Raw genomic sequence first — 25,893 nt, 5'->3', positions numbered from 1 at the left:
CGGGGAATGATAGCATCGCATTTATCGGGAATTTTTTGTCAAAAATTTGTACGGGGTGTATTAGACATACAAATACTTCAAGAAATATTAAAAATATATCCTTTAAATTGATGTAGGCAATAAAGGAAATTGATTCATCCCAGAGGAGCCTTGATTTTATTTTATAATAATGATAAAATAAGATTAATAACACCAAAATTGAAGTTGATAGAGATAAGAAAACTGAAAGCATCATTGGAAATGAAGAATTCGGTTTATAGTAATTTTTAAATCTCAATTCTTGGTCCATTATTCCGACTCCGAGGCCTGTTAGTGCTGTTAGTAATGCTACATTTGTAAGGATTTGTTTCTTTTTTAGATAATGCATTCTCATTGACAGTAGGCACACTGATGCTTTTTCTGGCATCCTGACTACGTCTTAAAAACACATTTTTCCCAGATGTTGCTTTGTCTGCCAGTTTATTATTAAAAATAATAATTATAATTATTTCAAAAATATAGAAACAAAAACCAATTTCGTTTATTACTCTCTGAGAAGAACAAATTTTTGTCCTAGTAAGTGGTTTTAACAAGTGGAAGTTATTTATACACTTAAGAGTCTTAAGTGTCTTAAATTAAGACAATGAGAGGAATTTAGTACATCATGATAGAATTCCTTCGAGTTTTTTAAAGAACAGAATTTAGATTCTTTTAATTGATATTGGCCTGCAAACTCGGGTTTTGGTTTATGTTCAATTTTGTGGCGGAGATAACACGTAAATCATTGGAAAAGAAAAATCAAATGCATCGAAACAAAATACATTTAATTTCAGCTGCAGAATCAGGTGGGGATTGAAAAAACGAAAATTGAATTCAATATCTCGAGAAAAATAGCATTTCGTGGATATGGGACGGAGTCAAACTTGACACGAGAGTTAGAAATTATAGAAAAAGTTTAATAAAGAACTATAGAATGTAGACTTTTTACATCATGCATCAAAGACGATAATACAATTACATTTCATGGAATACAACAAAAATTTGACTTACATTTTTCACAATTATCAAAATCAAAAGTAAGTATCGCTTGACATCTCGATCTAAGTTTGTATACATTAAAGAAATTAAAATTTGCACCTGAAAATCGAAAGGAATTAACAAAATCAAGAGAAAAAAATTTGTTGAGAAATATTCAAAATTTCAATTAGAAAACAGATCAATTTGCTTTATGGATTATTTTAAAAAGACCAATTTGTCATTAGATGAAAATTTTTTAAGGTAAGTACGGATTAAACATGGTGGTCCAGTTAAATTTGACTTGAAACCTTTCAACATAATACACCATCCTTCTCCTGGGACCAGTTTAATCCAGTTTGAACATATTTCATTTGGGAGGCATGATCACTGCCAATGTCTTCGATTTCCTCTGGGATTCACATAAAAGCTTCAATGAGAGTAAAGTTAAAAACAGCCTTAAGAAATCATCTCCATGGCATGAAAAATGATTTAGTTCTTAGATGTCCAGAAATCAAAACCAGCTTGATCGGATATAGCCCGCAGTATTTTTCCATCTCGGTTTTCTTTTCGACAGCAGCCAAAAGATAGGCATTCAGAATTTAGGTCTCCTGCAATCAGTGCAATTACGTTTGAAGAAATCAGCACTTGAGTTTTTGTTTTCAGCTAATTTCTTAGAGTACATTCCTCCAATAGAATCCACTTTTGTCCACATAATAACTCGAGAGATAATTCGCAAGTAATTTCGTTTTCTATTTTCGAGTTTTTTTTATCTTCAACCTATTCATAAAAAGATGGACGTGTCCGTGCCAGCATCCGCACCATCCCTCTACGTGACACCATATGAAATATAGTCATCCAAGGTAAATATCATTTCATGTTTCAATTTTGACTTGTTTACTACTAAAATATCCGGCCGGTGGAAAGCCATGAGCCGGATTAGCTCGGAATGCGTTCACGAGAGTGACCACAAAAGAGCCTTTTACATGGGTTAATAGCAGTCCTCGCGTGGGAGTACCACCACATCCCGTAAATATCGTTCTTTTTTGTTGGAGATCGCATCTCTCAATTCCAATTGATTTAAGTGACCTGTCTATCGACATATTAAGTTCCTTTTTAAAGGGGATTTCTTTTTTGAGACGTTTGCCTTTGTTAGTTTTTTCTCCGGAGTTGAATTTGAGACTTATAATGCTTCCAGATCTATCGTCTCAGTATAGTTGTCATTATATTTTGAGTCCGCAGGCTCATTTGTTTGAGATCCAATAAATACTCTGCTTTTAAAGGCTTCCGTTGGCAGACAATTCTTCCAAACTGGAGTCGCAGTTTGCTGTTTCTTTCAGGCTTAGGTCACATTTGGGGCTTTATTAGAGACCGTGTACAATCCGGAATCTAGGAGGTGGATTGGAATCTGTAGTTTTATTATTCTTCATTGAGGGGCAGCCCCCATATGTAGCCCAGTGTTCTAATGATCCACAATTGATGCAGAGATTCTCTCGGATTTGGAGATTCTTTCCTATCATGAAGATCGTCACAAGTAAAGCATCTTACTTCTGCTTGGAAAAACGTGCTATATGCCCGTAGGCTTGACATTTTCAACAACGAGTCTCATGCTTACAGAATCATGCGCAGTCAATTTTTCTGAAGCCAACGTTTAGTCCTAGTCGGATTGCCTCACGTCTCAAGGGGATAGTTAACTTTCCTACTGGTAAGCTTTTTCCAGACTTCATAAAACGTTCCACTTTAAACCCGGGTGAGAGTATCGTGGGAGGTACTTCTCCAGTTCTTCATTACCTACCCAGTATAAAAAATTCCTTAGGAAGATCTCCGATGGACGTAACTCAAACTGGCGTATTTGATGGCACTCAGAGCCAAAAAGTTTTAGCTCATCACCTCCATTTGGAAGTTATTAAAATCCGCATGAGATCTGAACTCGAGTATAAATGAGCCATTCAGTTTAAATTGAGCATAGTATGTTGTATTTCTGTATTTCGCAAAGTATTTGGCTGTTTATTATCAGATTGAGGGATATAGTTTCACGGGGAGTATCAGTATCATTATTTTCAATGTTAAGATTATTTTTGAATTTTGGACATCACAAGAATGATGTGCTAAAATAAGACTTTTTCTTTCACATTACAAAATCTTTGAGAAACTCCTGATGCAAAAACATCCTTTCTTTGACAGGAATCTTTATAAATTTGGAAATAGATCAATAATAGTAAAGTATTTAATCAGGGCCGATCAATAACTTCTTTAATGTTCCAGCCCCCATCTATAAAGTAGAAATCATTGGATTTAGCGTATTATAAACTCTTATAAGGATTAAGTAAAATTTCTGATGTTAGAATGCTATGCGTATATGCTAATAACTGTTGCCACCTAGTGTGGTTTGCTTTCCCTACTTATTTGTAGCAAGGTAATTTTGCCTAAGAAAGTTTAAATCGCGGTATCGATTTTATATTTTTTGACAAATTGCAAATTAAAGAGCGTAGAAACCACAGGTTGTTGACAAAGTGCTTCATAATACTGACAGAGAAACAACGCAGAAGAGGCATACGTTGTCTCATTAACTTTCTCTTTTTTTCGGCTTTTCTTTTTAATAAAATCATTCATTCAATACTGACAGAATGAGGCTTGAAACGATGATTAACGAGTTTGTTAGAGTATCCATTTGTCTACTTTTTGGAGAACATATTGAAATGTTGACACCGAGTCACGTGCAAGATATTTTTCATAAGTAGGATTGAAAGAAAGGAAATTACTTCTTTATATATGAAATATTTTTTTATAAATTGAATTTATTAATTTTTTTACCTAATCTTATTGATTAAAAATTAAATAATAATAAGTTTTTTTAATTTAATGGCAATTATATTTTCCATTAATTCCATACTTGATTAAAATTTTCTCAGGAATATTTCTATCTTTGAGTGAGACCTTAAGGCGTTCCACTACTTTTTCCATATCAACTTTAACTGGTGTGAATTCGAAATCTTGGAAAACATTTTTCTAAAAATCACTGAAAATCAAGACATACTTTAGTTGGCTTGTATGTATCAGGCCATACTGACTCATTTCCGTAGTCAAACTCGTCATCTTCAAAATCACTTTCTACGTTAAGGATATTAATATTCTCTAGAAATGAATTTCAGCTAGTACTTGTGTATAAATTTGAACTTGCATTTGGCATTTAAAAATTGCTATCATAGACGTTAATTCTTATTAAAACAGAAAACAACAACGGGTTGCCAAACGACTTAATAACAGACTAATTATCATCGATTTATTGACTGCATACTTCACATCGGAAATAAACGAGCGCAGCGTAGACTTTATATTCATTCTATTTATATTATAATTTGGCTATCACTCGTAATTCTTGTCATTTCTTGGTATTGACACATGAAAAATGACGGAATTGTTGATTTAAAAGGAAATGAAGTCCTAGCTTCTTATCCTGATGGGAGTCTCATGACCATTCCAGTTACTTTCAGGTATCTTTATTCTGTTAATTTGTAGTATGAACGTCGCACAGCTATTTATGGACGTATGTGAGAAGATGTACTTCATTCCTTCAAACTATGCCTATCAAGTCTATGATAGTCAATTTCCAGAATGTGAAGCCATTGCTTGTAATGGTTATGATAAAATAAATGATCTGAACATTTGTTACATAAGGCTGATACCCAGAATATTCATACAGGAGACTAACCATTCAATTAGTTCACTATTTTCAAAACATGTTAGTACTGCAGGAATAATGATTACCACTTAGACGGAGAAAATTAACATTTCGGTCATAAATAAAACGACAGGTGAAGCTATCAATATTTTTACAAACATTGACACAACAGTGGAACAGTTGGCTCTCAAGGCCTGTAAAGTATTCAAATTGAATCCTGTCGAAGACTACAAACTGATACACCCTACCCGTCCAGAGGAGATTATCTTATCATTACACTACCCCTTTATGGTGTATGGTCTTAAATATGGAATCCTCATAGGTAAGGTCCTCATCACTAAATTTTTCTCATCACTAAATTTTTTGTACTTTATCGAAACAAAGAACGCATGAATGGCGTCATAGTTTATATTGTTAACCCAAGAGTCGATTTAATATCAACAATTAGTGGCTACGATCAATGCTGTTATGTTCTTAACGATAATTTACCGCATTTGATGAGTTTGCGCATGTGTAGGCCTCATAAATCCACTAATATATATTTCATATTTATTATTTGATATTTTAAATTTATTTCTTAGTGAGGAAGATTAAGAAAAAATGCTCAACCCTTAAACAGCGAATCATTAAACGTCGACCGAAAAACAAAAAAAACATCGAATTTACTGGTCAGTCAAAACAACCGAACGAAATGGAGTGTAGAGAAATGTCAGAAACTGTCCAGAATTCTCAGATGAAGGATTTGGTCGGGGAAACCGCAAATAAAGAAAAATTTTCCACATTTCTACTTGTTTTTACTAATAAAACATTTCTAGTCGAAAAAACAAAAAAGGGCACCATCACCTCCTCCAGTCAGTGTCACTTTAAAGCAGTCATCATTAAATGGAAACTATCAGAACGTTATTTCCCAACTTAGAAATGTCTCAGTATCAATATTTATTATCTATTGATAGGATAATACTGACAAAGAGAGGCTTGAAACGATGATTAACGATTTTGAACTGGTTCTCAAAATATTTTAGATTTTTTAGATTAAAGAATCTGTCCCTACTGTGCCGTTGCCTGTGGTTTATGAAAAATATTCTTGCACCCCTAATGTTTCATAATTAATTAAATTAGTCTAATTAGACAACCAATTCTGTCCAATTAGTTGAGGATGAATCAGCTATTTCAGAATCACCGGTTATCGGTAACCTTTATTCGACCATATGTTATAGAAAAATATGAAATAGAAGAATCTGAAATTCCTTGTTATTCCTTCGAATCAACACGGGATAATGACGATTCTGATAATACTAAAAAAGATTCAGTTATTGGGGTGATTGATATGCTTATCAAACATCCCTCATCGGATGAAATAAAAGAATATCGGAAAAGACATGTTGAAAATAGCTTTGAATCTCGTACCAGTACGGAGTTGGCAGATTCATTTATTCTTCCCACTCTTGAACGTAAATCTGTGAAGGATGTAGCACAGCTGTTTGACGATGGAGTAAATTATTGCAGCACACTCAAAAGTGAGATCGATACAACAAAATTTGAATCTGATATGTATTTATATATATTTATTATAGAAATAATGAAGAAATTATAGATTCAGTTGAAGAAAAAAAATCAATTATAAATGATTCTACAGAACCAATTTTATCTGAAGCTGCAAATCCATGTTTGTTAAGCAGTACAGAGAAATCTGACGATGACCCAATATCCACGAATTCTTGTAAACAAGAAGAATATCAACGCGAAAAATCCCTCAATAGAGATTCGCTTTTGAGATTTATAATGCCCAAACCATATCAAAAACCGACTAATGGCTTGTAATGTCACTTGATAAAATAAAATTATTTATTTAAGAAAAAAATATCAGGTTTAAGTAGCAATTGAAACAAAAATATAATAATTTGCTGGTGCTAATCGAGAACGGTAAAGTTTCAGGTTTTAAATTATAAATAGTTTAAATTAACATCATTTGATTTATTTTTACAGTATGTAGCGCAATAAGAAAAGCTGTGTACTAATAAATTTGAATCGTGTACCAATACTGAGTTAGCAGATTACAGGTCGAACTTTCAATTTTAACTTCTTTCAGTCGCCCTGGTAAATAAATCCATGAAGGAATATTTGAATTATCATATTGTTTTAGTAAAACTGAAAAGCAGAAATTGCATTCTTTAACAACTTGCCGAATGATCTGTCTTCTCAATTTAAAAAATTTTCGCCTATATAAGGCTTTCAGAGAATTATGTTGACAATGATTGGCTTCATACATCTCACGTGCAATTATTTTCATCTCTTCTAAGCTCGTGGAAGCAATTACGAGCCTGTGTAGGTCGTTTACATTTTTAAGATATATAGTTTCCTCTCTTTAATTAGGAAAGTTTCTGCTTTCTTTGTGAGTTGATACTTCTTATGTTTTCGAAGATCAACCTACTCATTGTTTTAGTAAAACTGAAAAGCAGAAATCACTGTGTTTCCCTTCAACAGGGGGAAGCCTCTCACCTGGGATGCCACGTGTGTGGACTCTTTCTCGCCTCAGAACCTGCTGATGTCCGCATCCGCTCCTGGATCCATTGTCACAACCGCGGGATGCAAAAAGATGCGGAAGTACTCCTCACTTACGGAGAAGTTCCAATTCCTTCCATTCGCGGTTGAGACTTCCGGTTCCTTGGGCAGTAAGGCAATCAGCTTCGTTCAGGAGATCGGGTCCCGCATGTCCGCTATCACAGGCGACGCCCGCGAATCGAGATGGTTTTTCGAGCGGATATCCCTTGCGATAGTACGCTCTAACTCTTTCTCGATCGCGTCGGCTTTCCGCCCATGAAGCTTTTATTAATTAACTTGTAGTTATTTACTTTGTTAAAAAAAACCTACTCATTATTGAGTATAAATCTCTAAATTAAGATTTTTTTCTTAGGATGATTTTGAGCTAAACCTCAAAATTATTGAAGTAGTTTAGATTATTTATTATATTCTGAGCATAATTTGAATCACTTTGGTAAAGATCTCATTTTTTCTAAATTAAAGACTACTTTGTATGTGGCGACAAAGTCTGAGGTCGCTGCGATTTTGCGGAGGTGTGTTTATTGCTAATCAAAACGGCTCTTATTGACAAAACAACCCATTACTTAGTATCATCGCCAAGACCGAAAGCGCAATGAAAATAACAGGATTATTTTCAAATGTGAGACAACTCTAACCTGTGTAAAGACAATTAGAATAATCTTTAATTTTGCTTCATAGAGGATCGACAGTTCGCTTGAAGGAGGTCGCATTTGTAAAATTTCTCCATTTCAATATGCTTTAAACATTTTTTTGAGGTAATGTTTACTTAGATTAAATTTATTTATTTTTCCTCTTGTCATCCACGAAATCTTCAGTTAGATATAAAAGTTGCGCAGATTGAAATTCGCTCGCAAGCCGACCAGATGCAGTTGGTGTCGTTGAACTGCGAATGCCAGCCTCATTCTAGAGATTAATTAAATGCTCTCCACTGGCGTCTAATGGTCTGCTCCTGGAAGATGAAACCGTCCGTATCAGCGTGTGTCTGCGACTGGGATTGGACATATGTCAACCACACTGTTGTCAATGTGTTTCGGTGGTCTCAAAAAATACACTTCTCAATGATGTCATGAAGAGGGTTTTGGATTTCGGCGGATTCCCGTCTACACTGGAATCTGTTGGACTCCTTCGGAACAACAGGAAACTTCATATCGGGATGACTCGTCTGCGACGTGACCTATGTGGATTCTTTTTCCGAGAAGCTGTTGCCCTGGACAGCATGTTCCTCAGGATACGCTTGCGCGCTTGCGGAGGAAAGGAAGAAATAGAAATACGTACCACTTTCTTAGGCTTACAAGTTCGTCCCCCTTGCTTTTGAAACCACTGGCGTGATCGGAAGGAAACCGAGAGGTTGTTGCGTATGTCGGCGATAAAATTGCCTTGAAGACGCATGACCGGAGGGAGACGAGCTGCTCTTCCAGCGCGTCTCGGTCTCTATTCTAAATCTCTACTCTATTCTAAAAATTTATAAAAATGTTTGGGAAGACGGCCACTATATTTTATAAAAAAATTTTTAGTTTAATAATGAAAATTATTATCGAAAAATACCAGCAGTGGGATTCGAACCCACGAGGACAATGTCCATTTGATCTTGAGTCAAACGCCTTAACCACTCGGCCATACTGGCTGTTAATTTTATTAATGACGCAATTTTAAAATTTAGTTTTCTGCTAATCCCACTTAGTTTGGTGTTAATCCCATTTAGTACGGGAAATGGTATAGTTTGTTACCTGCTAAAATTATATCTGTCTTGATAAATTTCTAGTCTTATTTTTTTAAAATCTAGTTATTTTATTAATAAAAGGACTAGAGAAAAAAAGGTCATTGGAAAATAGCCAGAGTATTGCTTCTGACTATGGTTATAGATATTCGTTCGGTTAAATACCGATGCTTACACGGGTCGCCGGTAACCCTTTCCATTAGTGAGCCAATCTGGAGTACGCTGCAAGTAGAAGGCCCCTGTATTCCTGACGTCTCAACACCCAGGGGGACAAACAATCTGCCATTCCTAATTCCAGCGTATTTTACTTTTTCTCTTCTCACCCCGTTCAGACGAGTCTTATTTTGACAGACTTATTTACTAACACTGACAGTAATGAATTAAGTTTTTAATTTCTTCAGAGTATGAATTTTTTATAACTATTTTTAAATTATTTTTTTAATTAAAAACAAAAAGAATAAGCGTGCCAACATACAATGGGTTGTGTGTTATTTATAGTTCTAAGGAATATCACGAGATTCATGTCATAAACGACGAAAGACAGGAGGAAGAATGCCACTCTTCCGTAAAAAGAGAAAGTTTGACATGGGTCGTCAGGCTGCAAATACTAAAGTAAAATTTATCAACACATTCAAGCTATCTACTAAAGAAGTGGTCCGTTCAGTCCGCTGTCGAGGGGGGAATAAAAAATACAGAGCTCTACGACTGGCGACTGGAAGTTTCTCATGGCCCTCTGAAGGATTCACAAAACGTGCTCGAATAAACGACGTTGTCTACAATTGTACGTCAAACGAGCTCCTAAGGACTAAAACGATTGTAAAAGGCTGTATTCTCAGTGTGGATGCTGCCCCTTTCAGGACTCTCTACGAGAATTACTATGGGAGAGTACTTCCTCGCAAGAAAGGAGAAACAGTCGAGGTTTTTCTTAATTGGTCAGCCTTATTAAGCAATCTGATGTTCCGAAAACAGAAGACAATGCTCGAAATGTTGAATTAATGGCCAAGAGGCAAGTTCATGCTGCTTTGGCCCCTTCGTTGCTTGAGCAATTTATGAGCGGGAAGTTGCTTGGTTGAATACTTGGATTGATATGTTTAGCTATTGTGACATCAAGACCAGGACAACATGGAAGGTGTGATGGCTATATTCTTGAGGGGGCAGAACTTGATTTTTATGTCAAGAAATTAAAGGCCAAGAAGGGGCATGCTTAAAATACTTTTTGAGTTCATTGATTTGTCTTTGGTTTAATCTTTTAATTATTTTTATCTTTAAAATATCAAACTCATCTCAATGCACGTAGTTATTCCATGGTTTCAACAATTTCAGTTTGATTGTTTTACTGAATACAGTACGGAAGAACCTAAAAATGTGTTTCCTGAAGTTTATCTACTAAAAAAACTTTATTCTTAGCATTATGAAATAAAACCACAAAAGACTAGTTTTTTAATTAAATTCATAATCTTTAAATAAAGGAAAAATTAATAAACAAATTCCTCTCTGTTGGAATGACAGAGAGGACAGGATTGCCTCTTTTTAATTTCTCTCCTATCGGCGCAATGTTTACACATGGTACATTGCCAATATGACTCAATGCTTATCGGTCTTCCTGTAATATAGCACACGGGTTTCATCATATCTTCGGTTCTAATTATAACACAAGTATTTTTACTACATATCAGTTGTATCAGAATTGAGAATTATCTTTCCCTTTTCGCTAATAACTCGATAAATAATTTAATACCTAGAAAATATTTTAATTGCTAAATTTTTATAATTTGCTTGGTTTGGTCCAGATTTTTCAAGAAAAGTAAATTCTCGGGAACATATTTTGAAGCGATTTGTGAAACAAGCACATAAAGCTAAAATAATTTATTAGTTTTTTAACCAATAATGGAATGAATATTTTCATATCCAAGAAAATTCTCATAACTTAAAAGTCGATAGGAACACCAAAAAGCATTTTCATATTTCCCTACAAAATATATATTTGGGAATAACCTTGTCGGAAAAAATTATTCGCCAACATCAAAAAATGATATGCCTCTGCACCAGTCCATGGATTATAATCTACTTCATTGCCTGCCATCCTACTATTTTCTTCATCCAAACTTTCAATAATTCGAGCCTTGAAATTTTTTTATCAAAATTAATTACCGATTTTTGTTCATTGAATAAGAACCCAGCAAGAACATAAAGTTTTTTAATAGTGGTTAATGAACGACAGTTTTGTCGATATTTTTCTGTAAAATCTAGGACAAATTTGACAGCCTCTTGATAAATTCCCCCTTCTTTACATAAACTTATAGCTTCAAACAACTGTCCAGAATTTACAAGAAAGTTGACGTTCTTGGATAATAACGATTTAATATCCACTAAATTTGATTGTTTTGCTAAATTATATGCATATTTCCACAAATTTCCACTGATGCAAACAGAAATGGCTTTATCAAAATCTTGGAGCTTTTGGTATATTTCGACCGACTGCAAATACATTCCACTTTTTTGAAATATATCTGCAATCTTCAAAAGAGAATTTTTATCATTGGATAGTTCATTTGAATATTTTTTTAGACCTTCAAAGTCTTGAATTGAATAATAACAATCGATTATCCGAGAGTTATCTTTTGCCATTTCTAAATAATAAATGGCCTCCTTCCATTTACGATGATCCGCATAATGATTACCAACAATGTGATTAATTTCAGGCATATTCTTATTAAATGTTTCGTCCGAGATATTTTGTAATTTAAGATAATCTCCGATCAGTTTCCATTGGTTAATTGCCAAATCCTTCCGATTTATAGAAAGATAAATATTTTCCGCCTCTTTATAATTTTTGAACAAAGTCATTACTTTTGCTAATACTATTTGTTCGTCCTGTATACCAAATATATATTTACTTTAATATTTTTTAGTTCTTTTATAAATTGGATTTTCGGATAATTTTTGCAGACTGTATATGCTAGTTCAGCAATTTCCAAATTTAAGCCTTTTAACGATGCCTCGCCTAGTAAGTTCCTTCAAATAATATTAGCTTATAATTTATACCACAATGAGTCATGATAATTATCCATAATATACGTTTTTGCAGTTTCATAGTTATTCGATTCAATTAAAGATTTTACGATTTTTATACTCTGTGCTCAAATTTACATACAAGTACTTTTAGTTCATAAAAATTAATAATATTATCATTTGGGTAATCTGGAAGAATGTAAAGACGTTCAAAATTAATTGTTTTGACTCGCAAGTCAACAAATTCGCTTATAAATCCAGTCGAATCGAATACTTCCTATAGATGAATTTAACAAATGTGTAACCTCGGTTTCTCCGTTTCTAAGAATGTATAACTTAGATCGATCCATAACTGCTATTAGTTCCGAGTTGTCCTGTTGGTTAAAACCAAGCATTACTTTTGCCCATCTAACATCCCAAACATCAGTTCGTGTAGATACATTAGTTGGCAGTAATGTATTTTTATCATTAGTATCAATGATTGACAATGTTCCGACCGAGTCAATAATAGCAAGCTTCCTAAATTTAATATTTAATCAGAATATAACTGTAAATTCATATTTAGTTTTAATAAAGAAGGTACTCCAGATATTTTTAACTTTCTCAATATTGTCAAATTTTTTACTTCGTACGAAATAATTTCGCCATTTCTTCTTCCCTTATGCAATCAGAATAAAAATATTACAAGAAAAAGATTTTCTGACAAACAGACCGCGGATATTCCATTTTTTGGAATTTTGTGTAGGCTATGTAAGACATCTCTTACCTCAACAATAGAGTCGCCAACAACATATAATCTTATAATATAAGATGGAATTACAACTTTTCAATTTGTTTTTCTCTGAGATTTAGTTCTTGTATTGCATCAAGTCTTTCATTTGATTTTCGATACTCCCAAATATATAGAACATTTTCCGATGCAATCAGAAGATACGTATTATTCATTTCACAAAACAAAGGGTGGAAATTTACTGTTCTGGAATCAACTGGATTGCCAATGGAATTATAAATTGTAACAATATGCTATAATGTAAGAATTTCGTCTACCTCAAGTGTATTTTCATTTTTTGAAACGATACAACAGTTTTGCTTATAAGATGCAATAAATTCAAGATTCTTGACAAGCTTTTTTATAATCTGTAAAATAAACAGACTAATAAATCAAACAATTTTTGAGGTTAAATTCCAAAATCTGACAATATACGAAAACGAATATGGCAAAGGGTGTGCATATACAACCGAGTCATCGCATTGGCACCACTTTAATGTCAATAAAATATACATTGTATTCATTTTTAACAGCTATAAAATATATTTCTTTGTCAATTGCGGCAGCAAGAATTGAATTATCCTCATTCCAACAAAGAGAATTTAAATTTCCATCTTTTAATTTAATTGAATTTTTATGCTAATCTTTAATTTAGTTTATTTTACTTTTCCGTCAAGAGAATAAAAATTGATTATATTTACTATTTTATTAGCGTTTGTATCTAAAAACGTTCCCCCAATTGCTATCACAGTTCCACACGTGTTCCACTTTGTACATAATATTGCCATCTCTGTCTTAATAATAATTCCCTCTGTGATTTTATTATTTATGTTTTCCAAACCTTTATCCCATTCGTTCTTCAATAATCTGCATATTCCGTTATTCGTACAAATTGCTAATGTCGGACAATTTTCATATCTCAGTCCATTATCTCCGGTATACCAATCAACCGTTGATATTTCGGAATCTAATGCATTTGGATTATCAAGTAAAAGTTCAATGTCTTCCTACATTCTATGTTTTTACAAAAATAAACCAATTTTTTTCCAAGACGATCGAATATGACAATTTGAGAGTTTTTGAGAAAAACAAAAATTGAATTTTTATCTGGAAACCACTTTAATATTATATTATTGAGAAGAACCTGAATTGACACAATATTTTTATAATGAGAGTTACTCCAAATGGGAACCCCTTCGCTTGTAATCACAGTAATTTGATCTAAATTAAAAAACTATTTTTATAAACTTTCTGAAATGATACAAATTTGTTGTCCATTCATATTCCATTTTATATCTAGAACGTTTTGAAAATTATTATTGTTTATAAATTCTTCTTTTAAATAATCTATAAATGTTATTCAAAACTAAACCTCCGAAATATTTCCAAATGATTACTAGTCCTTTATTATCGGCGGATATCAATTTATGTGTCTTGCTAGACCATTCAAGGCATATAACATCATCTATATTAAAAATTAAAAATATTAAAACCTCTATGAATTTGATTTACATTTAGAAAAAATAATTGCCATGTGTCATTGGATTCGTTAAACCCTAAAACAAGAATAAATCTCAATATTTTTATTTACCATGTAAATCAAATCGAACTATATTCAATAATCCCTGTTTTCCACCACAAGCTAATACTCCAGAAGAGTGATTCCATGAAGTGCATAGAAATGCTTCTTTATTAAGAGAAGCCATCTTTATTAATATTTTAAAACAAAATAATACTTTTTTAAATAGAAACGAACGCATACTAGTGTCACCTAGTAACAATTTTTAATTGAAATGGCAAAAAATGAGAATAAATAATAACTTTATTAAACTTAATTTAGAATCAGTTTTTGTTCTTTTTAAAAGCCCGTTCCTGGTTTTTTTCAATTTTTGTTAGGGCAGTTGATTTTAGTTGCATTATTTTTGGTTTACAGAGAAGATAATGAGAAGGCAGACAAGAGATTATCTATCATTTCAAGATAATTATGACTTTAATACCTCTCCTGTTTTTGGTATAATAAATTTATCTACTGAAAAATTATCAACCATCACTTGATACAAATAAATTCAATTTTTAAAATTAAGTAAACTAATCATTTAAAAATAATAATTATTTTTCTAACCAAACAATTTGGCCCTTGTAGTTTACACCAACTAGAGATTAACAAGATATTTTAGTCAGTTTTCACCATAAGTATGTCCTACGTAGCCTATCTACATTGAACGTTATACACAAGGATTTAATTATTTTAAAGAACATCAGTGTTTCTCCGAAAATGCAAACAATGGATCAGCTTCCCCGCACGCCAATCAATATACCGGCAATTCATCGAACCCTCCCTTAGTTATGCTTGTGGAGCGTGTGGAGGGTTTATCAGTGAAACGAACCGCGTAAAAATCGAAAAAACTCAAGAAATCTTTCGGAAAGCACTACAACGAGCGAATGAACATCTATTCATCGCCCCATTTAAAGAAATCTTAGGAAGAAACCTCGGGTCTAAAACTCCACCACCGCGCCTTCACAGAAATTGTGTCGGGACTAGGGAGGAGCACCGGGCAAAGATGAGGACCCTCCTCAGAGAAGCCGGGATCACCTGATTAATTAGTTTTATGTTTTGGACGGTGATCTTGGTTCTAATAATAATAAAGAACATCAGTGTAATCTATCAAGCAAACTTAAATAAAGCAGCCCCATAAAGTATCGGCTAAACTCAAAATTCAGTTTTCATTATCAAATATTCGTAATTACGATTAATTCTTGCAATTGCCTTTTCATTATTCTTTAATAAAAAACAAAAAAATCAGCCAGTCTCAGCATTGCCAGTATTAGAATCACACGAATTACCAATATTCAAGTAGTAACTAATTTCTATGCGAAATCCCCTACGCCTATAGACTATAAACAAACTGTATAAGTGCCACAGAACCATCATCATTTGAATCCACTCCCAAATCACAATCTCTCACTTCATTATTAACCACCTCAAATATCCGGATTAAATAATTCTAGTAGTATTACACAACTATCATCAACCGAAAAGTCATTTTCGAAAGAATTCCTGATATAGATAAATGACATTTCTTTAAATGCTGCGAGACAGACCGTATGACTGAATTAATATTATTTCCCTCTTTTTTATTCCACTAACAAAAATACTACAAAACATACTTTTCTTACTTCATTCAACAACGGATTGCTAATCAAATTATATACTCTTTTATCAAGTTCAATCTGGTGTTTACCAATATCCTTTAAACACAATACATTTAAAATATTACATTTCTAAGTTTTTCAAAGTGACTATTTATTTGTGGCTCGGAATTCTGCAAAGCCGCAAACTTTATAAATAATTGTTGGATTAGTGGAATGACTTTGCCAATGAGTTCGACAGTTGACAAACAAGTGGCCATAATCTGCACATTCTGGGAAGACCCACGGATATACTTACTGAAAGATAACTGAGACAAATTTTGATAACACTGCAGATTAAATGTCTATTAGCAGTAATCCAACTACAACTAACTTTGACTAATTCAGAAGAGTTTATTGCAATCAACGTGGCTGTACATGGTAACGACTTGGCCAAACTCAAATACACAAATATAGTCTCAAAAAGCATCCTCGATGACCTACTATCAAACAAATAGCTCACTACAGTGTAAAAACATGAGTTTTGTTTCCAAACAGAATAACTTTTGAACATTCAGAACTTCCACTGCTGTCGTCATCTCTTTAAAAATAACGTTGTATAAAGCAAAAACAAACGATGAAGAAAAATCAATTTCAGTAGCACCTGAACTATCCAGCAAACTAAAAGTGCGAATAAACAATTGAGAAGAATCCACAATTTTCCACTTTTCATTCAAAACAGTTGAGCTGTGTTAAAATAAATAGAATAATACAAACCAAATAGACCGTAAACATTTTTCATGAAATAAATTTGTATACTTGGTAATCTATACACATAATTAAATAAATATACAAAGTCCGATAGTTTAAAACGTAAGGAAGAACTGATCTTCATATACGAATGATCTAATTCGGAGACATGAGTGATCACACTGTTGTAGATTGCAAATAAATCACCCCTGCGAATGTTCCCTAGCTCAGAACACTGACTGTAATCATCACCAAATCACCTGAATTGCGCCGTTTATGAACTCTCCAGCCAATTTAATACAGTGATTGCAATATTCGTGGTAGACAAGCATCAAGTCGTCAATAACCTTCTCTCTGATTCCATGTATCCCACCATTCCTCTCTCTATCCAATATTAAATAATAATTATCTCATTAAAACATTTTAAAAAATTACTTTAAAAAATCCTGTGAAGTAATAATCTCATTCACATAGTCAGTGAATACCTAAGTATTGCTAATGTGATTATATACTTTAAAACGAGTGGACATAGAGACTATAATAGTCATTATACTATCAAGACAGCCAGTCCAAAATGTGACCGAATGTTCACTGCGGAGTCAATATAACCCCAATAACCTAAACTCGACTGCTTCTCCACTGAGTTTGTCCTTAAATATAGAAGACTAAACAAACTTTGACAAAAGAATTGATCGCTGAGATGGCTTCAGTAAGAATAATCCTCACAAAGACAAATCTACGCTTATACAAATAAGCAAAAATATAATTTAGGACTCTCTAAGATATACTAAACAATCCCAACCTGTTTATACTCCTCCAAAGTCGAGACACCTCTGAAATATGAACTGCACAAATCCGTGAAATGGTCTGTCAAAACATTCTCAAGATTCCACGACGTAGAAGCCATCAATTCACTCACATTGCTTAGAATATATAAACATACTACCCCAGTGCATGTATCCCAATCAGATCATTAGTAAATAGTTCTTTAATGCAGTCAATCTTAATAAACACTCCATAAAAGTCCTGATTATCCAGTAATTCTCTGATTGTAGAATTTGCTGATTTTACAGAGAAAATTGTCTCGATCTAAAAGTCAAGCACAGGTCATACAATTTTTAATAGTTTTTTGGAGTTGTTCTTGATATGACACAATTTGGATAACTTTGTGGGAAGGACGTGGAGGAGATCTTCCTCAAATAGTCTTAACTTGTGTCTAAATCATTATTTATTAGTACCCGACCTAAGTTTGCTAATTGAGGACTGAATTTGAGAAATATTGTCGTGTATCTCGTCGTGGGTGAGAACCGCGTGGAAAAACTTTCCAGAACGTTGTCCTACGTTGAGGGAAATTTGTTGTTCGATAGCGTCGGCATGTGTGGTCATCTGGACTGGTCATAGACACGATACTAGCTCGTGCATTTTTAGGAATTCGGAGGTCAGTTCTCCCTCTGAGTGAAATAGATTCGATGGGAATATTTCACGGAAAATTGACTCTCGGCATAGTTCAAAGTCATTTTCGAAAAATATCTAAAATGTATATATTTGGGGACTTGTGGGACTTCCTTCAAATAGTTCATTTGGTCTACATATTACAGCATATATTACTCAAAGGAGTACTAATCTGCATTCCGTGGCTCATATATGTATATTTCTAAAGTGGATGTGTAGAATGTACATCTTTGACAAGTTTGAAGTCGTGTTTGGCTGAATTTACATCAAACGTCTCAGCACAACGAGAATTTACAAATTTATGTCCCCAATCGTCAGAGAGAAATGTTTGTGGAAGGCTGCTGTTTGGGACAGAGCCAAGTAAGGTAGTAAGACAAGCCTATTTATATTACATATGAGCATACATCGGGCTTAGGTAAGCGTCCATTGAGTGAAGAGATGTAACTGACACCTTTTAAAATAACCAAAGTATATATACGCTCTTTTTTTATTTCGAGATGATGTTCACCATGAAGTATAGCGGGTCTGTTCATCTATATTAGTTTGTATATTTTTATTTAAAATATATTTAATTATTTCAACTTAATTAATTTTAAAGATTTGTATGAAAAATTCATAAAATATATTTAGGTTGGGATTTAACGAATTAATTTATTCATTTTATTATAATGAAGCAATGCATAAAAGCGAGTATTTCAGAAGATCTAACTCACTGATGAGGTGCATTTCCTTAATCTTTTTATGAAATATGGAATCGGCATAGTAAAAAAATTGTAAAAAATATTCAGTTCAGTCAATTATATCTGCAAGATGGTTTGTCTTTTTTGGTTCATTGTTTTCTGTAAAATTTTCTAATGTCTGTAATTCTTACTCTTATTTCACTTTTTTTGGTTGAGGCCGGTAATAGACTTTTGGTGCTCATAGCCAACCTTTGCCAAACAATTGTTTCGGGAATATTTCTGAGACAGCTAGGTTATTACTGTTTTAGGCTAATTTTATTGCTCTGAACAAGTCGGACGGTGATATTCGCCATATAGCAACGTTTGAGAAGACTTTCTGTCAACACCAGAGGTTAAAAAATTGTCTTTTCTGCCACCAAATTTTTGCTACCCTCTCAGCTGCGGGCTTTATTAATTAAGCTTTTGAACCTGCCGCTCGTGGCATCCGTCACATTTTTCTTCGAAACAAAATTCTTTTTCTCTTAAAACTTGATGTCTCAAATACGTTTAAATCAGTCCGCCATGATCATCTTCTTGAAGATGTTTACACTAATTTCTTCTCTTTATATCCCAATTCCCACGTTGCCCACTCTGCCCGAGTTATTTTTTATTTGGAGATAGTATTATTTGGTCTAAATTGGAAATCAATTTTTGGTACTTGACACGCCATCCTTGAGGGGCCATAAGGTTTTGAGTGACGTCGTCTAGGTCATTTCCTGTTATTTGATGATGGGTCTATTCCTCAACAGGAATTAGTTTGAGGTAATCAGGATTGCTGAAGGCATTCCAAATTTCAATAGATCATTTTCTGCTATTTACAGGACCATCAAAGATTTTTCAGATACAAATATTTAAGATCTAACAGTATTTGGTTTTCAGTCGAATTGCTTGATTGCATGCTCAATAAGATCTTGTTTCTGGGTACTCGTTTGGGCCTCTTTTTATTAAAAAAATTGTCTTTTATTTTGAAACTTACTTTGTTTTGTTTCCTCCGAATCCCTGCCTAGAATCAATGAAGTAATTTCTTACACCTTGCAGATTCAAAGAGTATCCGGTCTTGTAAAGACTAGACTTTTCCGTCTTTCAGATGGGGATTGCTATTTCGCGATTTTCCCAACTCTGTTCTTCTCCGAAAACCTGGAATTGTCAGATTCCTGACTACTTTTGGCATCTGGTTCGACTTAAAACTGGACATTTCTCGATTCTCTTCTTTACTTCAATTTCTGTTAATACAATAAACCCTCTTGAATCCGCCATTTTTGATTACTGCCTGAAATGTGGCGAATTCGGAGGGGCTTATCGATTTTTTAATTATTTCCTTATGAACGCATGAAAAATTGTTTATTTGAAAAAATCAGTAATTTTACTTTTTAATCTAAATTTTCTTAGTTTTTACAAATTTATTCTAACATGTTTAAAGTTTCCATGTTTATCAAATTCAGTTTAAAATAGTCCAATGCGCGAAAATAATTTACAATATCCATATTTTCATTTTTGTCGGTCTCAATTACATTTGTCATCAATCCTATCATCGCGAGAAACTTTCGAAATTGTATCATCTTGAAACATTTCAATTAATTCGTATTTTCACTTTAGCCGTATTCAATAAAATCCCGCTCAGTCAATGGGTCGTTAATTTGTAATTTTTGTTTAGACTAGGTTTGGTTATCTAATTATGTCGTGTCCGACCGTTGGAGATCCCATAAGCTAATTTTCTCCACTTATCTCGGTCATTCGCGATTTCGAGAAGTATTGATAAAGGCAATCCCGTGACTAGCTATCGAGTTATCTGTCGGCCGAGACTTCTCTTCCCAGTAATTTTGCTCAGCATGGGCGACATGTCTAAAGAACGCCTATTTGTGTTTTACGATTTTTCCTCATTTTTTGCATGCTTACTTGAAACAATTTTAAATTGTTTTGGTTCTACATTTTTATGAAAAATGAGTGAAAAATATTGAATTCATTAATGTAACAGACTTTATGCATTAAAAGAGTCTAGGCCAATTTCAATTTTGTTAATAATGTAATTGAATTTGTTAAAATTTCCTTTAACAAGTATAATGACTCCCCTGTCTAGTGGCCGCAAAAGTGAAGTTGATCTTGCGGGTAAAAAAATAAAACTTCAATTCTCTTCAGAGTTAATGCTATTTTATGTAACGGGAAACGAACAATAACCAACAAAATGGATATTTTTCTTATTTAATTTGAGTTCTCATTTAATTGATTAAAAAATTTTTGTATTCATCCATGCTCTGTTTGAATTTGTATATGTGAGATAGATTTCAATATTATTTCCTTTGAAACATCTGGGTTTCTTGTATTTCCATATCATTAATAGGATTGTTTGTCAGATCCGTTTGCATTAGTGCATAGCATAATTAAAAACCTGTCTTTTAAAATTTTGAAACCATTTTTTGGCTTTGTGCAACACTTTGTGAAGGAATTTTTTATGTTTCATCAGCGTTGTGTACATTTTTAATTTCATATTTTAAGATTTTATCTTTGATCAAAAAAAATCATTAATAAATTTTTCCTTCGGTTTGCAATTTTCTTAATTTTTGATCATGTCATTAAAATTTTTCCAGCCAGCCTTCAAATTAAACCAAAAAATACAAAAATCTGCACTTGCTTTATAACTGAATAATCCCTCCATTTCTACAAAAAAGCTCGGACCTATTGACTATCAGTCGAGTGGAAAAAATGATTACCGAACACGAACATGGAATCAAAATAACTAAAGAGAAGAGAAATTCAGGCAGTATCCTCATAATTTAAGAAAATTATTTTTATGAAGACAGTATGATAAGTGAAGAACAAGAGGCGTCATTGATATGTAAAGTAAAGATAAAAGAGAGGCGGTGGTCATTTCTTTCTCTAAAGAAAAATTAAACTCAAAGAATAGCAAGTTGATTAATTAATCATCTTGAATTAGTTAAAAATAAATAAAACATACTATTTTATTGAACCATTAATTTATAATAAATTTGTTTTAGTGTGTCATATCAATATGAGGAATGTTAGGCTGATATTATCCCGCACATTTACTTATAGAAGTGTGGGAGTATCTCCTAATGCTCTCCCCATTCTATTCCTGAAGATACTCTAATGAATAATTATTTCACCGACGTGTATAACAAATATATCAAATTCGGAAGACGCCAAACTCAATATGAGAATGAAATTCTCCAATTTGATGAAATATACAATGAAATATGTAATTTAGTGAAACTATTGGAATACAGAGAAGAGTTAACAAAAGTCATAAGTATAGTATACTATTTTTCAGTCTTAGAAACAGGCGACGATATTAGCGAGTTAGCAGAAAATGAAATGTCCTCCAACTTTGAGCGGATAGAAGAAGGAAAAAATAAAGTAACTCTAAAAATATAGTCTATTATTTTTATGCTTCAATTTAATCTTTTATATATAAAATATAAATTATTTTATTAGTAATAAAAATTAATTTCCGATCTATTTTCAATTAGTTAATTCAAGTTTCATGTCAGAAAATAATGCACGATGATACCTCGGTAATTATCGAAGTGGTGGATGGAGTAGGAGGGTCCGAGTCAAACATATTCAGTAGAGAACTGCTATCCTTGTACCGTCGATTGGCGGAGGATAACAACCTGTCATACAATTGTGTTAGTCAAAATGAAGCCCAAATAAGTGGAGGTGGTGTATATGGTCTCTTTGGCCATGAAGGAGGAGTTCAGAGTTCAGCGTGTACCACTGACTGAACGAAGTGGTCGTGTCCATACAAGCACAGTAGCAGTTTGTGTACGTCCAATGTTTTCTCAGGTTCTGCAAGTGATCATTACTAAAGGTGGATGTGACTTTGACTGAGAAAGATGTCGAAATCCAGACCTTCCGTGCCTCGGGACGCGGAGGCCAACATGTTAACAAATCTAACACAGCAGTCCGCATAGTCCATAAGCAGACTGGGATTGGAGTAGATAACCAAGAAGAGAGGTCCTTGCCTGCAAATTTGAAGAGGGCAATGTCTAATTTACGAAAACGGTATTTGAATGATGATGAATGACAGAATTGAAAATATTGAGGAAAGGAAGATGAATGAAGTGATGGAGGGGCAGAGAAGTGCTCATTTGGCTAATCGGGAACGTTCTCAAAAAATTCGTACTTACAACCAGCCACAAAACAGGATTACCGACCACCGAATATCTCATTCGATTTTTGGCTACAACGTTTTTCACTCGTTCCGATAAATTGGCTGAATTAGTGAATGTGCTTAATCTAAATTCTCCCATTTCTCTGCTTAGAAATTATATCGAACATTTTAATAAAACGAGTATTTAGATACAAGATTATTATTAAAAAATTTAAAGTGTTTTTTCTATAGTGTTAACGTTTAGGTTCTCAATTTACATTGTAAAATTTACATTGTAGTATTTAATTTTTTACACCATTGTTTTTATTTTTATGTAAGAGCTATAAATATTGGTTATACAAAATGATTTATTGAAGTGATTGAATGAAATCGGACAAGAACGCTATTTTAAAGTAATACTTACATTCCAGTGATTTTTGTGAGCTACCCCATCTTCACTTAAACATCTAACGTAATATCTTATTGTTTTTATAGGATAAATTGTTAAATGTCATATCATTCTAGAATTACATTAGAACTAACATCATTATTTAAATACCTACGGCTTCTCATTTAGAGACTCTCGATCGCTAAATTCTTTGGCTATAGACTGTCATTAATTATTTGACTTTTTGAAATAAGTTAGTGTTCTAAAATTTTGTATTTTGGCTTACATGAAATAAACTTACATATATTTATTCCTTTTAACGATTTAAAAGAGTTTTTCATCCAATAGATAACAACTTAGTATACTAAAAATAGTGATCGAATTTCAATTTCTAATTCAACTGAATTTTATGATAAAGCTAAAAAATTACTTAGATAGAGATAACCAAAAAGTGCTGATGGACTTCACAATTCGACTGTTATCAACGAACTTTGAATAAGAACTTAAAGTAAGTATTAATTAATTAATTTTCTTCTTGGTCGGTACATCCTCTATTTGCACAGTGATTCCGGTAGGCAAGCTTCAACGTGGAGACTGTGGATTACAAGAACATCACCTTCACTGTCCTCGACATTGGTGGACAGGTCAACATCTGCAGTCTGTGGAGTCATTTCTACGAGGGGTCCCAGGTAGTCTACGTGCGTCACTTAAGGGACTCATCTATGTCGTCGACTCCAATGACCGACAGAGATCGCGATCAACACAAGGACATTAAGACATTTTCCTCTATTAAAATCAAGAATGTATTGCAAATAAAATTATATTATATAATGCTGCAAAAACGAGATCGGTTTTTAGAAGGTTTTCGGAAATTAAATTTTTTAGAGGAAATAAATTTGATGGACGGTTTCCTGTTGGGCCTATTCTTTAAATTGTGAAGCAAAATGCGGAAAGTGCCTGCGACCGATCCGCGAGTGTTCATTTTATTCCTAAAAATGACCTCATTGTCAATTCCCAGGTCGTTGAGCATGTCTTTGGCCCGGAGTTCTGTCTCTGTGACTGAAGGACGGTCGAAGGCAGGATAAAGTAACTTTTTCTGATGGGAATGGCGAGGAGTCTGCCATTCTATCCACTCAAACTGGCATATTCGATCGACCTCCGGTCTGGTGTGTGGGTCGGGTTGAAGGAGTGCGGAGAGGACTTGTTTGCACGTGTCAGAGATTTTGGAATGAATGTGTAGGGAGGCCGCTCTGACAATTGCAGTGTCCTCGGGGAAGATGAAGGTCCCACTAATCATATAGTAGAGGAGCACTCCCAACGCCCACACATCAACTTTGAATCCGTCATATGGTAGTTTCATGACCAACTCGGGGGCGGAATAAGCGAGAGTGCCGCAGGGGACAGTGAGGAGACAGTCCGAGCTGTATTTAGTGGCAAACCCAAAGTCGGCCAGTTTGAGGACATTGTCTCCGAAAAGTATATTTTCTGCTTTGATGTCTCTGTGAGCATACTCCCGAGAGTGCTGCCATTTTACTTCACAGTCCTCACCACATACTCCACTGCGCCCACTACTTGTCGGAAGTAGGCCAAACATCCACCCTCCCCCAAACCCCCCGACCTCCTGATTAGTCCGTCCAGGTCTCCGTTCGGGGCATATTCCATTATCATGTGCAGTTTATCCGTCGTCTCGATTACCTACGGAGAGCACTCACGTTACTTCAAATAGACTCAAAATGTTCGGGTGACTCAGGTCCTCCAAAATCTGGATTTCCTTCCTCAAAAACTCCAATTCTTCCTCTTTTTGTTTTCGTTTTAATATTATTTTCACGGCCACGGGGCCTACGTGTTGTCGGGGGACTTACTGTTGGTGAGCGCGTGCTGTGCCAGTTTCACTTTCGAAAAGTTTCCCTTTCCAATATTCTTAATGAACTTGTACAGTCCAATTCTCTGTCCAAAAATGAATTCTTTCTTTACATTCTCGGACCAGAGATTCCGAGACTTGAATTGTTGGTATTTGTCATTAGAGGTCATTTGTGTGTGTACAAGTCATGTCATTTAAATGACTATTGATTTATCCACACAATACGTCTAACGAACTCACACAACAACCCTCCATGTGGGGAAGAGGGGTCGATCACTGTGTAGACTGTGCAATATTAAGCAGCCCGTTTCACAATTTCTCAAAGTGACATCTGAGAATACTCCTCCTAATAACGATGTTATTTCTCACAAATCAAGAGATCCTTATGCAACATTGATGGACGCAGAACGCCTTTTCCGGGAAAATTGGAAGCCTCCTCAATGGCTAAGTTCTTCTCTGATTTGATTTTCCACAATGGGCTTTTATAGTCTCAACGCTATTAGTCTCTTTCTAATTGAACACACAAGTCTCCTATTTCGTTTTTTGTACAACTGAATAAAGATTGCTTTAAACTGACGGAGTGACAAGTTTGAGCCATTTTTTCCTACTGCCTGGTTTGCATTGTACGTTTTTCTTTTCTTGACACTTACCTATTTAATTGTCAAATTTTCAATTGTGACAATTTCCAATAATATTATTCAAATTTTTTTTTTTTTTTTTTTTTTTTTTGTCACATAAATTTAATTTATAC

The 25,893-nt window shown here is 33.9% G+C and overlaps 1 protein-coding gene and 1 non-coding gene across 2 annotated transcripts; both read right to left on the bottom strand.

The window, feature by feature from the left end:
• Nucleotides 1–8,779: 8,779 nt before the first annotated feature.
• Trnal-caa lies at nucleotides 8,780–8,861 on the bottom strand. Its single transcript has one exon. It is a non-coding gene; the product is annotated as a tRNA-Leu (tRNA).
• A 2,157-nt stretch (nucleotides 8,862–11,018) lies between these two features.
• On the bottom strand, nucleotides 11,019–12,271 carry LOC115228466 (WD repeat-containing protein 35-like). Its single transcript, XM_029799043.2, has 2 exons — nucleotides 12,000–12,271; nucleotides 11,019–11,969 (listed from the first exon to the last, which is right to left on the bottom strand). The coding sequence occupies exon 2, from the start codon at nucleotides 11,799–11,801 to the stop codon at nucleotides 11,019–11,021; it is 783 nt and encodes a 260-aa protein (XP_029654903.1). The 5' UTR covers nucleotides 11,802–11,969; nucleotides 12,000–12,271.
• Between the last annotated feature and the right edge of the window lie 13,622 nt (nucleotides 12,272–25,893).

Source organism: Octopus sinensis, unplaced genomic scaffold (genome assembly GCF_006345805.1).
Source record: "Octopus sinensis unplaced genomic scaffold, ASM634580v1 Contig10597, whole genome shotgun sequence".
In the NCBI taxonomy this organism is placed as follows: Eukaryota; Metazoa; Mollusca; class Cephalopoda; order Octopoda; family Octopodidae; genus Octopus; species Octopus sinensis.
This window is presented reverse-complemented; position numbering and strand designations above follow the sequence as displayed.

Coding starts and splice junctions, on each gene's coding strand:
- LOC115228466 (XM_029799043.2), bottom strand. CDS start 11,801: ATGACTTTGTTCAAAAATTATAAAGAGGCGGAAAATATTTATCTTTCT.